This window comes from Stigmatopora argus, chromosome 20 (genome assembly GCF_051989625.1).
Source record: "Stigmatopora argus isolate UIUO_Sarg chromosome 20, RoL_Sarg_1.0, whole genome shotgun sequence".
Taxonomy (NCBI): domain Eukaryota; kingdom Metazoa; phylum Chordata; class Actinopteri; order Syngnathiformes; family Syngnathidae; genus Stigmatopora; species Stigmatopora argus.
In genome coordinates, this window is record NC_135406.1 from 8,678,401 (window position 1) to 8,696,722 (window position 18,322).

Genomic DNA, 18,322 nt, shown 5'->3' on the forward strand with positions numbered 1-18,322 from the left:
TGTCGAGATAATGATTTTAAACCAAAAAAGTCTGAACAAAGGCACAAATCAAAATACAACTAGAACAAAATAGCACTTCTCTACAAATCACATTTTTATAATGTCTAACAAAATTATGCTTCAAAAATTGAAAACCAAATACTAGACGGTATTTTTTTTAAATACAAAGTTCAAAAGGGAAACGGACACCTGAAAACCGCCTCTTCAGAATAATATAGATTAAAACACTCAGGAATTAACATCAACATGTACTTATTATTTTTACTTAATTGAACAAAGTCAGATGCTTGAGGACGTAAATAGTCTGCAATAATTCAAGCAGTGAAATTGTGTGAAAAAAACTTTAACCCAGATTAATATTAAATACATATTTAGTTTTGACAGAGACGGGAAGCTTTACTAGCACAGAGCATCAAAGATTTGATTGAAAATCTTATTGTTCCTCTCCACATAAATCTTTAGTAAAAGGCGAAAGATTTGTGCGATTTGAAGAGAAGCAAGAGTGTATTGATGAAGAATTGACAGAACAAACTACGTCTATCTCCGCAATAGTAGTTTAATACAGGCTAAAGCACTAAAAACTAGTGCGTGGTTCCAATCCATTGAGCAGCCAATCACATTGCAGAAGCTGTATTATGCAGCCAATCACGTTTCAGCACCTGTATGAGGCAGCCAGGGGATTGGAGAGCGTTGCTATATAATATGATCCAGGGCATACGTGCATCCTTTGGGTGTAAATGGGTTGGACTTAATGGTGTAGTGAAATTAGTAATTATACCAAATGATCCAAAATGGAGTTGGGATTGTGGGCCCGAGCCCGCCTCTCTCACTGACTTTTTTTAAAATAGATGTTTATAACAATGTATAATGAAACGATGAGTTCACTAAACTAACAATACTTGTGATAAAATAAATAATTTGGATTAAACAGGAGTTGCAGAGCCAGGGCATGCTTTGCGCACGTCACGTGAAGGCTGCCCTCTTAATAATCTTCCGGTCCGCAAGTCCGCATCTATTTTGACCTGGTATCCCCAATATGGGGGAGCAAGAAGTTAAGGATAAACTACAGACAGGAGAAGTGAAATGACAAATGCACCGGTAAAAGTGAGGTGTGGAAGAGCTTCAAATTGATTGTTGAATATGCTACAGAAACTTACGTTGGTTTCGCTGAATGTAGTCAATGTGGCGTTTTGCTTTCATATTACAGCAAAACCTCGACACTGAGCAGTCATTTAAACAAGCTGTACTGGCAAAAATGATGATTGTCAAACCTATATATTATTATATAAGATGTGAATGTTTATACAGTCTTGTTGAACTTAGATTTTGTTACAAAAGAAAGGCTTTAATTTGTTAATTTTAATCACCCCTCATCCTCATGAATAATATATGAAATTTCAGATTCGCTTCTGTCGTTTCAATCATTAAACTTTGGAATTTCAAGAGTAAGTATATGTATTTTGACAAATAGAGGGGTTTGCATCTCTCATGGAGATACTGCAATACCAGGATGATGCGTGGAGTGGAAGGATCAAGCTCCTATTCCATCACCTAGTCCCAAATATCAATTCAATATATGGTCCCCATTTAGGAGACATAACAGCTATTAAACAGATAAGAACAGATACTACACTTGATCTTAGTCAAAAGGCCGAGAAGCGATATTCCTTAAACAGGCGCAAAGGACAACTTCATTCCAGATAATTCAACCTAAAGTAGTGGAAACACACGTCGGATGTCAATAGTAACATACATTTACGTATGCAACAAACTGCAACGATACACGTTTAGTTTGATAACAGGGAAACTCATCTCATCCCATTTTCTGAACCGCTTTATCCTCATTAGGGTTTGCAGGGGGTGCTGGAGCCAATCCCAGCTGTCTCCGGGCCAGAGGCGGAGGATACCCTGAATCGGTGGCCAGCTGATCGCAGGGCACAAGGAGACGGACAACCATGCACTGTCACACCCATACCTAGGGGCAATTTAGCGTGTCCAATGAGCCTACCATGCATGTTTTTCTGAATGTGGGAGGAAACTCACACAGGGAGAACATGCAAACTCCACACAGGTGGACGTTACCTGGATTGCTGCACTCGTCATAAAGCGAATTGGACGAGATTTATTTTGTTCTTGCTTTTTCATTGCAACTTGCACAACCCCCCCTGGTGGAATTATATTTGTCATAAAAAGGAATTATTAACATTTAGGCATCCCGGAATTAGATTGTGTGCAAATATATTATAAAAGGGGGAATGTCAGGAATATTTCATATTATACATTTCCCTGCAACGAAGAATATGCTTTGCTTTACCATTAAACTTACTTTGCTATATTTGCTTAAAGTAAAATGATGTATAAATGCTTTGCTCCTGATAACCTAAGTTAGACTAAACAAAGAGAAGCCAAACGCCTTGGACTGCTTGGAGTGGACTAAACAAAGATGATCCAGAATACCTTGAACTGCACCTGCATCCACCACAGACACCCATAAGACTTCCAGACCTTCATTTGTCACCTCAACGGGAGAGCCTTGGCTCCGACTTCGATCGCAGCGAACCCCAAATCTGGCCTTTTGTTGGAATCTTTTGATTCCAAAAGGGGGACTGAAGGGTGCATTTGAAACGTAAGAAAGTTCAGTACCATAAAAACACGTACAGAACTCTGCCTAGCATGCATCACCATCAGCAAAACTGCCCATAACCACAGCGTCAGTGGCTCCCCAGCTGTCTACAGGGTTGTGACAGCATGAAGATAACCCTGAGCCTCCCATGGATAAACTCTCTTCTTCCCATCTGGACCCTCAATGAGATAGAAGCCATTATTTGTATCGCATTGACAGTCACATAGTGCTATGTTTATTAAAGTTGTCACATTTCTGCCTGTTTTCATTAATTAGCTCTTGAACCATTTGGACAAACATGCAAGTGAAGAACACTAAGGTGGTGTGGCCGAGCGGTCCAAGGCGCTGGATTTAGGCTCCAGTCTCTCAGGAGGCGTGGGTTCAAATCCTACCACTGCCATTAACTCATGGGCTGATTATTGTTCTTTCACCAATTTTGTCTTACGCAGCTGTGTATGATGACAATAAAGGCTTTTGATTTGACTTTTTGAACAATCAACAGACTTTTACTCTTCAGGCGGTATGGAAGATGAATGAATGATTGTGCAAATTGCTGCTCTACTTGTGAAAAATTCAGGTTACGAAACATCTTCTGGAACCAATTATTTTCTTAAGTAGATGTAACACTGCATTGGTTCATCATGGTATGAAATTCCTTTATCTTAGATCCATCTAGTGGATGTATAGCACAACCCCAGCCACCACCACTACTACTACTACTACTACTACTACTACTACTACTACTACTACTACTACTACCACCACCACTACTACTACTACTACTACTACTACTACTACTACTACTACCACCACCACTACTACTACTACTACCACCACTACTACTACTACCACTACTACTACTACCACTACTACTACTACCACTACCACTACCACTACTACTACTACTACAACTACTACTACTACTACCACTACTACTACCACTACCACTACTACTACTACTACCATTACTACTACTACTACTACCACTATTACTACTACTACCACTATTACTACTACTACTACCACTACTACTACTACTACCACTACTACTACCAGTACTACTACTACTTCTACTACTACTACCAGTTCTACTACTACTACTACTACTAATACTACTACTACTACTACTACCACTACCACTACTACTACTACTACTACTACTACTACTACTACTACTACTACTACTGCGCCGTATATGTGCATAATATATAAAACCAATTTTAATAAAAGCCATTCTTTGAAGGTGCGGCTTTTATGTTGATATTAGTACACATACACGACACCCTCTGATCTCGCCGCCAGGTGGTCACGTGGTTCACGCCGGCCCAGATAGTTCCAAACACAACCAGCCCTGCAGTGTATTCCTAAAGAGACGGAGAGCAACAATTGCCACATTTCATGGTAAAAACACCTGACTTTGTTAAATGAAGTAGTGATAAAGTACCATGTAATATGTCAATTGAATGATCAATTAACACTTGATTATAAACCCACTGCTTAGTTCATGAATGTTTTAACTTATATTACTCTGAAGATGAGATTTCTCTGTCAACAGGTTCCAGATATTTGCTTCCCATTTTTAACTTTGTATTTAAAAAAAAAATCTAAAGATCTAAAAAAGTGCTAAATTAGTGAATTTTGCTGGATTCATCTGTTGAAGACATTTTTTCATTGATAATACGGTTCGAGACTCTGGGTTAAAAGTTCTCTTCATATTTTTTGTCCGAACATTGTCACCTACCGGAAATGTATCTTGATGAAAATATCTGGAAAAACTCAAATCTGGTGCTGTGGTTTTTGCTTGTTTAAGCATGTGCTGCTCCCGCTCTGACAAAAAAGTGGGTTGTATTTGAAGGAATTCTTCAATTCCACAGTCATCACTGACATTAAAGTTAGCTGACCAAAATGTCAGATGGTTGATGTGTTTGACATAGCTTTCGCAAAAATGTATAAACAACCATTTCAGATGATCACGCTAGATCAAAATGATACATTTCAAACAAATTTCAACAGTGTGATTTCTGGATTTTTCTTTTTAAGGTGGACCTGCACCTACGATGAAAATGTCAGACCACCAAAATTTCTAAGTGGGAGAACTTGCAATATAGCTGGGTGTTCAAATACTTATATTGAACTCACTGAATGTGCTTATAAAGACACAATAGGATGCTTTTTGTATTGAAAGAAACTTTCATCATGGCCAATAGTGGATGCATGGATACTGTGCTGTCTAACTTAAAAATGTGTTATTTATCTTTGAAGAAAACTTTTGATAAATTATAAAGACACAAATATCCCAACCAAAACATGGCCCAAACATAAAACTTCACCTCAATCAAAAATCAGTTTTAAACAGTGAAAAATAGTGCTTGAGTGCATTTTTTTAAATCTCAGCTATGATTTTGCATTCAAATATTTTTTTTCTTTGATTGAAGAGTTTTTTTTTTATTATAGCGAGGTTATGAATTGTTTGAATGCACATCAATATTTAGACCAAGGGATTTCTTTTTATTGAATAATAAGACAATAATTACAAATAGAATCACAAATGTACCTCCATTAATGTAGTTTAACAATATACTCACGATGAAAAAATAATCCAGAATTATCAGAGAAGAGTTATTTTTTCAATGATCCACAAACTGGTTCTTTTTAATTCCGCTGGGCAGAATACCACCCACCTACTACTTCATGTTTGGCAACTAGCACGTATTAGACTACTGTAGCACCATCTTTGCAGTGATGGTGAACGACTGTTGAAGGAAGAGCACTCTGACTTCCTTCTCGGGTCCGATTAATTTCGGATGTGAGATGTTGGGTGTCCAAATACAGGCTGGAGGCGAGAAACAGTGACTTCAAAGCTTTTATTACAGAATATTCTGGGCACAAGTGAATCACAGGCAAGGCTGTCGTCCACAAATGCGCCGAGACAGACAACTTACATTCACCTTTATTCTCTCAAGAGGGTGGTACCGAAACCGAACAGGGATGGGATTTTCCCCTACTTCAGATAGTAAGCTATTTGTTATGAACCGGCAAATAGAAGATAACGACAATGTTGCAAGTCTTCAAGGACACATCTGGCTACAGGAGCTCTACTAAGGAGAAGTTTGAGACTCATGGAGTCATGACTAGAAACAGGCAAAATACACATTTCAATATGAGACCCACTTCACGACCCAGCTATTTGCAAAGCCCCTCTTTTTAGGCAATGAATCGAATATTTGTCCCAATAATATTGGGACAAATATTCGATTGCTTTCACCTGTGTGTCACCCAACTGTTTTTCCATGTCTGTGTATTTATTCTTTTGTTCTACGTCTTTTGGTTCTTTTGTTGTTGTTGTAATTTTGGATTCTGGGCTTATATGTTTTCAATTTGCTTTTGGTGTCTTTAATTAAAACCCTTTGATATACCTTAGTGATGGGACGATGCTACCTCAAGGATTGTATTGACACACTGTGTCGGCACTGTATTGAAACCGTGTTGGTCATCCAAATACGTAGTGACCCTTGCAGTAGTTATAAAATCATTGCAGGTAAAAAAAAATCCATGTTTTTTTTTTTTTATTCCAAACGGAGTTCATAAGTAAAATAGATCAAATTTGAGTTACAATTTTTAACTTATGTCCACATTTTTGTTAACTGGTAAATCATGTGAAATAAAAGTGGTTATTTCGTTTTGCCTCGCACGATCAAAATGATTCCACACTGGGGAAAACTTCTCAGAACGAGGCGAAATTACGCCAAAGTCCGTCCAACAGACCCACGACACTTTGATACAGTTTATTTCTTTAAACTATTATCACACTTTCGCCAAACGATACTTTTCCTGTACCGGTCACGTGATTCTTTCTTAAAGCTTTACACGCCCCAATTTGGGCTTTCTCTCTTGAGTTATCGGCACAGTGCTGACGCACCAGCGTCTCTCGTTCCATCACCCATTCATTTATCAGCAAAACCTGCTTTAGCTTAGCCCAGCTAGCAGCTAGCAAATAAACAAGTCGTTGACTAGCTTGTTTATACGTTAGCTTAATTTAGCTAGCAGCTATCAAGGGAACAAGTCGACGAAGAACTCGTTGTAGGTTTCCTGGCTATTTTAGCTCAGCATAGCTAGCAGCTATCAAAGTCGCCGCCATCATCAGAATTCACGTGTTTGCAACATAACGCACGAGAAAGTTGTTCTTCATAGACTAGAAGGTGGGTACACTTTTTATTTCCATATATTCCCTTAAAGGTATTCTATTGACATGACACTATAGTAGCGTACGTACATTTTCATGAATTTGCACTAGCACCATTCGAAGAAAGACGTAATAAATTTTATTTCTATTTAAATATAACCACTCTAGGAGGGAAAGAATGAGTCTCAACGCGTGTTAATACTTAACAACGGCATTAAACAGTAGCTTTCCTATTATTGTATCCTTATCACAAACAAACAATGTATTTTTCAAATTACGCAAAGCGCGAGCGCCCCCCAGAGGCGTTCAAGAGTCATTCCTGCTACTCGCCCTCCATTTTTGGCTACATGCTTGAGTGACATAACACTTATTTGCATGCTGTAAATCGAAAATTCAAATACTAGAGATATAGATGCACTAAACAACAACGAGAGCAGCGTTCAAACAACGGTGTCAAAGTTGCGGCCCGAGGGCCAAATCTGGCCCACTGCCACTCGTTGGTGTGGCTTGCGAAAGTACTTCATATTTAATGCTAAAGTTCAAATGCAGCTTCTAAATAAATACTGTTAGGTTCATCCAATTGTACGTTTATCCTTAGGTTTTTCCAATTCAGCTTTCAATAAAAAAGGCATCTGTAGTCACATCACATTTAATTCTTGCAAGAAGAGAATACATCCGGCAGCTCGCCCCACAAGATTATTCTAAACGAGTGGCATTATGTCCTGCCCATTTAAGGCCTCAAACCAAAACAATTACAAGGTTATCGACTCGATCCAATTGCGTAAGCAAGAAACAAAACAATTCTATAATCAAGCAAACCTAGCGTCAAACTAGCGTCACAAATTAAAACAATATGCTTGATAGCCATCCGCTGACCCAACAACAATTTAAGCGTCCTTCACAGATCTTCATTGCAAACTTGCATCTGGGGAAAAGGGTTGAGGCGTATCTTCCAGTAATCAGTCCTCGGAGCAAGGACTCAGTGTATTGTTTTATGTCTTTGCGAACTCGTATCTCTCGCTGGACCCAGCTGTCCTGGAGAGCGACCTTGGCGTAAGCGTTTGTCTTCGTTGAAAGCGATCAACACATATATATATATATTGTTTAATATAGTTACACATTTAGGATGAGCATTACTATTCCTAATAAGCAAATATATTGATTAACATAGTAAGCATGTATATTATAAGGCTTTATATTCATTGCAAACACATTTATAATAATGATTACTCCAACAAATAGAATACTAACTATCATCCGAAATCATCACTACATCACTCCGCACAGACATTGTTGTATGCCCTTGCAAGGCAAGAGCGCTTCACCTCATACCAGTACCATCAGAGGAGGGGATCGAGACCACCTTCGAGCGCAAGAAGGCCGAATAATTGAATCTGTGTGCCAGAAATTTGTCTGGAAATGCACCATCTACCCAGTCGAGGTTTGCTGCCGAGGCAACGTTGGGCTTCTCCCACTGTTTTTAATCCCAACATTCATTCATTCATTTTCTGATATGCTACATCGTGTATAGGGGGTGCTGGAGCCTATCCCAGCTGCCTTCGGGCCAGAGGCGAGGAACACCCTGAATCGGTGGCCAGCCAATCGCAGAGCACGAGGAGAAAAATAATCATTCACGCTCACACTCATACCTAGGGGCAATTTAGAGTGTCCAATCAGACTATACATCTATTTCAATCTCATTAATCCCCCAAATAATAATAGACCTGCTACTGAATAAAAGATAATGCTTTTTTAATGCCTTCCCTTTAGCGAAAGCATTTTAACTAAATTAAAATCTAAAACATAAAAGAAAATGTTTACAATGAAAATGCTCCAAAAAAGATTTGACTAATTTTAAGGAGTTACATCACCAGTGAAGAAACTTTTCTGACCAATAGTGCCATACTTTGAAAAATGCACCTATAAACAGTTTTCAACTCATGTTGCTGTTGACGAGAATACTACAGTAGTAAGTACTGCATTGTGACGAAATGGATGTATGGCGCCCTCTTATATATATATATATATATATATATATATATATATATATATATATATAATATACATACACACATATATATATATATATATAAAATCGGATTAAAAGAACTGGATGAAAAGCCTTAAAACTTTTTTTATAGATCTAAAACAATGTTTATTTGAGCATTTTTTCTTAGTAAGGGAAGATGTCTTAATCATTTGTTGAAAATATTTCTATATAGTTATTTTTACATTTTACAAAATACTTATTGAACTAAAACACACACAAAAAAATTTGGAGGGAAAAATTTCAAATATTCGTTAAAAATGGGAAAATCAAGACATAATTTACATCTAGTGGTTGGTCCGGATTAAGGGAATAATGTAAATAAAAGAAAAAACAAACTTTTCCTTTTGGGTTTAAGACACCTTTGAGAAATTGCTAATTTTCTAATATAATTTCTTAAAATGCGCTTCTTCGATAACTTGTGATTGACAGTGTCTTAATTATTGTGTACAATGTCCACGAATACTGAAATTAAAATTAAACAAAATTTCTCCGGACCACAAGAGAGCGGTACCTAAATAAGAGACTAATTCCTGCGAGTTCAAACCGTTTCAATGAAGAACTACTTCTCCCGTGATGCCAATCGGCAAAACAGAACAGCACCATTATCAAGGACGTTTTTCTGCGCATGCGCGTTTTGCGACGCCTCCTTTTGAGACGCGATCTTCAAGTGATTTATGTTTAATTTAATTTTCAATTAAATTCAAACCTGCACAAACATTTATTGCTCAAACCACATGTCAGAACATTTGAAGAATAATTATTTCCTATGTCCAACTCTCTTACATTTATAAACTTAATGCATCGAAGGAAGTGACGCTGCCACCACGCATGCGCAGTTTTCGCCACCAAACTTAACCTATGGGTCCCAGTCGTGTCTAGCTTAAGCTACTTTATGACCTTAAATATCAGCCAAAATCATTTTCAAGACCTCGTTGAAGCTTTGTGCGCTACTTTAGCTCAGCCTGTTAGCATATATCAAAGGAACAACTCTTCAAGTCGTCGAAGAACTTTGAAGCTTTGCGCCCTCTTTAACTTAGCCTAGTTAGCAGCTATCAATGGCGTCTCCATCAGAATTTACGTGTGGGAAAAGAGCAGCAAAATTCCACGAGGAAAACTCGACATTTTGCAAAATAATGCATGCAAAAGTTGTCCTTCACAGACTACAAGGTGGGTCCATTTTTATATCTATATATTTCCTAAACCATTAAGGCGTAATGGTAATTGTAGAAGTGCTATTTTTGTGCGCTGCAATCCCTCAGCATTTCACTACATCGCAGATTTTTTAATGCAAAAATGTTTTTTATTTTGTAAATTATTTTTCAAGCGGGAGCAACTCCCATGTCTCCCGCTTGCTACTAGGACTCAGCACTGAATATTTTTATTTTATTTTAAGTTCTTAAAAATGTGAAAAAGCAGCCCAGAGGAGCGAGTGGTTAGCGCGTCGGCCTCACAGCTCTGGGGTCCTCGGTTCAAATCCAGGTCAAGTCCACCTTTGTGGAGTTTTCATGTTCTCCCCAGGCCTGCGTGGGTTTCCTCCAGGTACTCCGGTTTCCTCCCACACTCCATAGACATGCATAGACTTTGCATAGTAAGGCTTTTTTTAATAATAAAAAAGACCATGTAAAGTAAAGCATTAGTTTCTTTAAAAATGACCATTTATGGAAAGGCTTTTTTTCAAAAAAAATGTACCTTTTTTATTTTGACGTGTGTGGGTTTTCTCCGGGTACTCCGGCTTTCTCCCACATTCTAAAGACATGGTAGGCTGATTGGACACTCTAAATTGCTCCTAGGTATGAGTGTGAGCGTGAATGGTTGTCTGTCTTGTTGTGCCCTGCGATTGGCTGGCCAACAATTCAGGGTACCCCCCCCCCCCCCCGCCTCTGGCCCAAAGTCAGCTGGGATATGCTCCAGCACCCCCCACGACTCTGATGAGGATACAGCGGTTCAGAAAATGAGATGAGATTAAAGAATCCTTTGGGTTTAATAAAACAAAACATTTTTAAACATTGAAATGTGTAGGTGTGCTCTTAATTGTACTTTAATTTTGAAGGTGAACTCTGTTTTCCTCAAACTGTTGATTACAATGCGGGTCACCCGCAAGTGCTATAATTATTGCTTGTTAATTAAACATTTGCTGTGGCAGCCTGCATATTACAGGAATACCTTGACATACGAGTGTCCCAATTTACGGGAAATTTGAGAAACGAGCTACTTTCCGAGCAATTTTTTTCCTTGAGATATGAGACAAATTGGAGATACGAGCTTATTGAGATGGTTCCATGTGGTCGAATATGTGTGGGTGTGTATAGTCATTTGAGTTTATTTCAGTTAAATTTCAAGTTAATGTCATGTTACGACCCTAACCACCACCGATATAAGTATAAGACTTTACATTCCCAGTCTAACCTAAAGGACTTCTCTTTGGATAGACAGATTATGAAACATATCATTTATTTTCGTGTCTTTGCAGGTTTCAGAGAATATCTTGGTCCTGATGGGAAAGAGTCTGCTGGCCTTAAAAAGGAACTCGAGCTCCCCCAAATCAAAGGGGAGGAGCCAGAGTTCTCTCAACAACAAATGAGAGTCAAGCGACTTCCAATCAAGAAGAGGGAAGAGGATCTGGGCGTGACCAGCAGAGGGGCGGAGCCTGCACACACCTTAACCTTACCCCAAATTAAAGAGGAGGAGCCAGAGTTCCCCCAACAGCAAATCAAAAAGGAGGAAGATGATGTGACTGTGTCAACTGGTGAGCCTTTCAAGAGTGAAGATGATCTGGGCGTGGCCGGCAGAGGGGCGGAGACTCCGAACGGCAGTTCAGCAGAAGGGCAAGCAGACAATTTAATTGCTCCGTTATCAGATACCGAAGACTTGCTTTATGACAATGAAGGTCTTAAGAACGGCAAACTCTGGAAATGCTCTCAGTGTGGAAAAATCTTTGGGAAAAAGTCTACTTTGAAAACACATATGAGGAGCCACACCGGGGAGAAACCCTTATGTACAATTTGTGGTAAAACATTTACACACAAGGGAAAGTTAAATATTCATGCAAGAACACACACAGGTGAAAAAACATTTTCGTGTTCAGTTTGCGGTAAAAGATTTACACAGAAAGGAAGCTTAAAAATCCACACAAGAACCCACACTGGTGAAAAACCATTTTCGTGTTCAGTTTGTGGTCAAAGATTTACACTTAAGCAAAACTTAAAAAGGCACACAAGAACCCACACTGGTGAAAAACCATTTTCGTGTTCAGTTTGTGGTAAAGCCTTTTCTCATGAGACAGTTTTACAAATACACACAAGAACCCACACTGGTGAAAAAACATTTTCGTGTTCAGTTTGCGGTAAAGCCTTTTCTCAAAAGCAACACTTAAAAAGGCACGCAAGAACCCACACTGGTGAAAAACCATTTTCGTGTTCAGTTTGTGGTAAAAGATTTACAGAGAAGGGACACTTAAAAAGGCACACAAGAACCCACACTGGTGAAAAACCATTTTCGTGTTCAGTTTGTGGTCAAAGATTCACACGGAATGGAAGCCTAATTAGTCATGCAAGAACACACACAGGTTAAAAGCCATTCTCGTGTGCAGTTTGTGGTAAAGCCTTTTCTCAAAAGCAAGATTTCCAAAAACACAAGAATCCACGCTGGTCATTTTCGTGTTCAGTTTGTGGTAAAACATTTGCAGATAAGGGAACGATAAAAACCCACATAAGAACCCACACTGGTGAAAAAACAATTTCCTGCTCAGTCTGTGGCCACAGATTCGCTACTACAGCCCAATTAAAAAGCTACACAATTCAAAAACCTTTTCCAGGTGCAGTTAATTTTCCAACATTTTCTCAGAAAGGAACCTGAAAAGAAGACTTAACAACCCGCAGTGGCGAAAAGCCCTTTCTTTGCTCAATTTGTGGTTCAACACATTGGCTAAAAATACTTATTAATTCATAATACTAAGTTTGTTGCCAAGGATTTATTCATAAGACTTAAAAGAAACAAACGTGTGTGTGTGTGTATGTTATCTATTAATTGGCAAAAATGACGAGAATCCCCCGTGTCATTTTTGAATCATGTTGATATAATTTGTCTGCTGTGAATTTGTCTCTTTTTGAAAAAGAGAAAAACAAGTCAAATTTTGTTTTATTTCATTTAATCTTCAGAATTTTCTATTAGCTTTGTAAACTACATTCTTCATATATATATATATATATATATATATATATATATATATATATATATATATATATATATACATATATACATATATACATATATACATATATACATATATACATATATACATATATACATACATACACACATACACACATACACACATACACACATACACACATACACACATACACATACACACACATACACACACATACACACACATACACACACACATACACACACACATACACACATACACACATACACACATACACACATACACACATACACACATACACACATACACACATACACACATACACACATACACACATACACACATACACACATACACACACACACATACACACACACATACACACACATACACACACATACACACACACATACACACACACATACACACACACATACACACACACATACACACACACATACACACACACATACACACACACATACACACACACATACACACACACATACACACACACATACACACACACATACACACTCACATACACACACACATACACACACACATACACACACATACACACACACATACACACACACATACACACACACATACACACACATACACACACATACACACACATACACACACATACACACACATACACACACATACACACACATACACACACATACACACACATACACACATACATACATACATATACATATATATATACAGTGGTACCTCGACATACGATCTTAATCCGTTCCGGGACTGAGATCGTATGATGAGATTCTCGTAACTCCAGCGGACGTTTCCCATTGAAATGAATGGGAAACACATTAATTCGTTCCAACTCTCTGAAAAAACACCAAAAACAGGATATTGGATTGGAAAAAATGTTTTATTTCTTCTAATTCGCCATCTATTAACAAAGTAACACATAACTAGTAGTTTAATAGTAATAAAATGTGTTTAATCTAACTAAAATTGGGCAGATTTCGCCGACGGGAGACAGAGACTTTTGGGGGCGTGGGGGGGTTCGTTTTTTTCCCACGACAACGCACTCGTAAAACGGAACAAACAAATTTAAATTAACTTGGATTAATATATACAGACACTCAAACATACGTTTAATGTAACTTTACACAAAACTGAAATCTAATTTTGTTGTAATCTTTTGTTACCTTCGTTTTCCGGGTTGGCGGTTTGCCATGCCTCCACCCTCACGTTCGCTATCGATGGGCTGTTTGCTGTTGTACTACGTATTCCCTTCAAAATACAGACGCTCCCCTACTTACGAACGAGTTAGGTTCCGAGCGATTGTTCATAAGTTGAATTTGTTTGTAAGTTGATTCAGTGCTATATTTTGTATTACAATTTATGTTTAAGGCCTATATAAGTATATTGGTATAAGGTTTATATAAGTGCATTTGTATGTTTAAGGCTTGTATAAGTAACATGCATTGGTCTGTACTGAAAAAAACATTTAATAAAATGGAGAGAATATGTACAGTACTGTGTATATATATAGAGAGAGAGATTTATGTATTAGAAACTGTCCGAAAGAAGCGATCTAACGACGATTGCACAGTTTTCTTCTTTTTTTCATCATAAATGATGCGGTAGCACTGTATGCATCATTCAATTGATTTGCAAACTTTGTGCAACGTTCAATATTTGGGTCCTGCTGCTCGATCTTTCTGTTTATAAATGGTACTGACGGTCGAACGATTCAAGTTGTTATATGTGCAACGCTCACCACTCTCACGGGCATCAAGCTTCGTTATTATTGTCACTCGTTTCAAATGAAATGGCTTGCCTCTTCCTTGCAACTCCCTCAATAGAAGCCTTTCGCTTTTTCCCAACCATATTCAATAATGGATGCACGAGATATTTAATGATACAAATGAAAAAGGTTCTTTGCGCACTGGAGATACCTTCACGCACTTCCGCATTGCAACGAAGAAGGTAGATGCCGGGTGAGCTGAGCCCTCACAGCGCCAGGTGTATTAGCGGTGGAAAGAAGCACTACTCGGAAAAAAATACAAAATCGAACTTACGAACATTTTTCGACATAAACGCAATTTGCAGACATGTTTGTATGTACCGTTGTTCGTAAGTCGTATGTTCGTAAGTAGGGGAGCGTCTGTATTCCGAAAATGATTCACACAAATGTCCTCACAATAGGATAACCCACGACCACTTGCCAACGAGAAATAGTCTTGTAGTACATTTTAGCGATCGCTCCGCTGCTCATAAAGACCGGCTCGCAACTCCCTCGTTGAAATGGCTCTGGTTGCAACCGCTTTGAACGGCGCCTATGAGAGAGAGTTGCGACCAGAAATATTACAAAGAGGGAATTGCGAGCCAGTGCCGCTGATGTTCTTCGGAGCAGCGAACGAGAAGTAATATAATACTCCTCGTATTAGATAATAAAAATAACAGGAAATGCAACAGCTGAGCTTACCCACGTATTGATTGTGGGTAATGAAATTTCATTCTGAGAAAGAGTGCCATTGCCTATCGGCATTGTGTGCACGAGTATACTTCATTACCCAGAAAGCCCTCTTTTTGCCCGCGCATGCGCGTTGTGCGTTTCCTGGTCGATGCGTAGGACGAAAAACTCGTCTGAATTAATCGTTCAGTGCTCGTAGATATTGTTATACACGAAAGATATGCAAAAAAGCTTGGTCGCATCACGAAATTTTTATCGCATGACGGGCGAATTATTTGATCGAAATTTCCGTCGTAAGACGAGAATTTTGTATGACGAGCGGTCGTGTGACGAGGTACCACTGTATATATATATATATGTATATATATATATATATTTAAATCGGATTTAAAGAACTGAATGACAAGCCTTGCATTTTACATTTTTTAAGATCTAAAACAATGTTTATTTGAGCTTTTTTCTTAGTAAGGGAATATGTATTTTAATCATTTCTTTTTCATTTCAAATGGAAACCATATATTTTTTTAAGTTCAAAATTAAAGTGGTAAACAGAAAATATTTTTAAATAGTTATTTTTACATTTTACAAAATACTTATTGTACTGAAACACAAAAAGAAAAGAATTGATGGAAAATTGCAAAAATTCATTAAAAATTAGAAAATCAAGACATATAATTTACATCTATAGGTTGATCCCGGTTAAGGGAATAATATAAATAAAAGAAAAAAACAAACTTCCTTTTGGGTTTCAAAACAGCTTTGAGAACTTGCTAATTTTCTGATATTATTTCTTTAAAATGTGCTTCTTTGATAACTTGTGATTTACAGAGTCTTAATTATTGTGTACAGTGTCTACAAATACTGAACTTAGAATGAAACAAATTTTCTCCTGACCACGAGAGAGCGGTACGTAAATAAGAGACTGATCCTGCGATTTCAAACCGTTTCAATAAAGAACTGCTTCTCCCATGATGCCAATCGGCGAAACAGCAACAGCCCCATTATCATGGACGATTTGTTCTGCGCATGCGCGTTTTGCGTCGCCTCCTTTTGAGACGCGATCTTCAAGTGATTTATGATCAATTTAATTTTCAATTTAATTCAAACCTGCGCAAACATTTTTGCTCACACCACATGTCAGTCCATTTGAAGAATATTTATTTCCCATGTCCGACTCTTTTGCTTTTATAAGCGAATGCTATCAAAAGAAGTGACGCTAGAACCTCGCATGCGCAATATTCATCACCTAACTCAACCTATGCTTCGCCGACGCGTCTAGCATTAGCTACTTTACGGCCTTAAATATCAGTCAAAATCATTTTCAAGACCTCGTTGAAGCTTTACTCCTCCTTTCACTTGGCCTGCTATCATGTATCGAAGGAACAAGTCTCCACGAACTTTGAAGCTTTGTGGCCTACTTTAGCTTAGCCTAGCTAGCAGCTATCAATGGCGTCTCCATCAGAATTTGCGTGTGGGAAAAGACCAGCAAAGTTTCACGATGAAAACTCGACACTTTGTGTTAGGTTTAAACACCAGACATTTGTATCACCAATCTGAAAGAAGGAAAAGCACAGAGAATTGAGTCAACTTTATTTAAAAATGAGAGGGTCTCGGGACTGCTCTCTTCTCAATCCTCCGACACACTCTGAAGATGTCTCCTCTCGCCTTGTCTCTTATTGTGTCAAGTTACAGGAAGTTTCAAGCTGATCAAAGGAAAGAGAGGGATATCTCTTAGTTACAAAAGGTTCTTTGATGTATGACCATATGCTCTTTTAAGGTAACACCTTTACAGTCTCTTTCCCGATCTCCCGCAATCTTCACACAATGGTTCAAACAGGCTCCAGACCCCTGGGGCAGTTCCTCTTTGTTGAATAAGGTGAAACTTTCCCCAGGGCTCAAGACACCCCTAATTCTATTAGCAAGCATTTCGACAGTCTAAACTAAAATCAGGATAACTTATTTACAATAATTCCAACACTTTGCAAAATAATGCATGCAAAAGTTGTCCTTCACAGACTAGAAGGTAGGTTCAGTTTTTTTTAATATGCATATATTCCCTTAATCATTGAGGCTTAATTGTAGTTGTAGAAATGTATACAATATTATAAACAATACAAACAATAACATGCAGAATAAAACATGAGAAAAAACAAAGGGATGTGTAGTAGAGGGCAATGTTTGTGTTTGGTGTAATAAACAGCTAGGCTGGCTTCTTCTTTTTGAAAATTATTTTATTCTCTCAGGTGGACAGAAGGAGGTAACAGTCATACCTTGAGATACGAGCTTAATGCCTTCCGGGACTCAGCTCGTGTGTCAATTTACTCACATCTCTAATCAACGTTTCCCATAGAAATGGAAGAAAATGACATATTTTACTCATTCATTTTGTTGTAGCTATTTCATTCTGATATATTACCACTGTAGGAGTAAAACCACTGTCTTAACTCGATTACAATGAACAAAAGGTCTCTGTCTAAAGTTTCTACTTTGGGTTGGTTACATGTTTATAAGAAGACAGATTGTGGATGCTGAGCGGCAGTAACACCAAGGTGCCAGGTCGCAGAGGTGAAACTTCAAAGGAGACGCGGTGGATTCCAGCAGATAAGGCGACCAAGGACGGATCTGGATTCACGGGCCAGCAGTTTCCAGGGGGGGACCCCTCCAGACCGTCATGGGACAGTCCGCATATCATTAGAATCAGCGAATGAATATTCAATTTTGTATAACTAACTGGGCAAATGCAGGTGTGGACCATTGTTCTCTTTAATCCTCCACTGAAGCATGGCGACGCTCAGCTGGTTTTATATATTTGGAAAGGGACCCGGAGACACGGA

At 38.3% G+C, this 18,322-nt stretch overlaps 1 protein-coding gene and 3 non-coding genes across 4 annotated transcripts; 2 read left to right on the plus strand and 2 right to left on the minus strand.

Moving 5' to 3' along the window:
- Positions 1-392: 392 nt before the first annotated feature.
- On the minus strand, positions 393-504 carry LOC144066444 (U5 spliceosomal RNA). The gene has a single exon (XR_013297609.1). It is a non-coding gene; the product is annotated as a U5 spliceosomal RNA (small nuclear RNA).
- Positions 505-1,472: 968 nt separating this feature from the next.
- LOC144066380 (U2 spliceosomal RNA) lies at positions 1,473-1,663 on the minus strand. Its single transcript, XR_013297553.1, has one exon. It is a non-coding gene; the product is annotated as a U2 spliceosomal RNA (small nuclear RNA).
- A 1,278-nt stretch (positions 1,664-2,941) lies between these two features.
- On the plus strand, positions 2,942-3,023 carry trnal-uag (transfer RNA leucine (anticodon UAG)). Its single transcript has one exon. It is a non-coding gene; the product is annotated as a tRNA-Leu (tRNA).
- A 3,424-nt stretch (positions 3,024-6,447) lies between these two features.
- Positions 6,448-13,063, plus strand: LOC144066003 (uncharacterized). The gene is made up of 2 exons (XM_077589286.1): positions 6,448-6,822; positions 11,327-13,063. The coding sequence occupies exon 2, from the start codon at positions 11,434-11,436 to the stop codon at positions 12,424-12,426; it is 993 nt and encodes a 330-aa protein (XP_077445412.1). The 5' UTR covers positions 6,448-6,822; positions 11,327-11,433; the 3' UTR covers positions 12,427-13,063.
- The last annotated feature ends 5,259 nt before the right edge of the window (positions 13,064-18,322 follow it).

What these genes read in the sequence shown, in the direction of transcription:
- LOC144066003 (XM_077589286.1), top strand. Translation starts at nt 11,434, where the DNA reads ATGAGAGTCAAGCGACTTCCAATCAAGAAGAGGGAAGAGGATCTGGGC.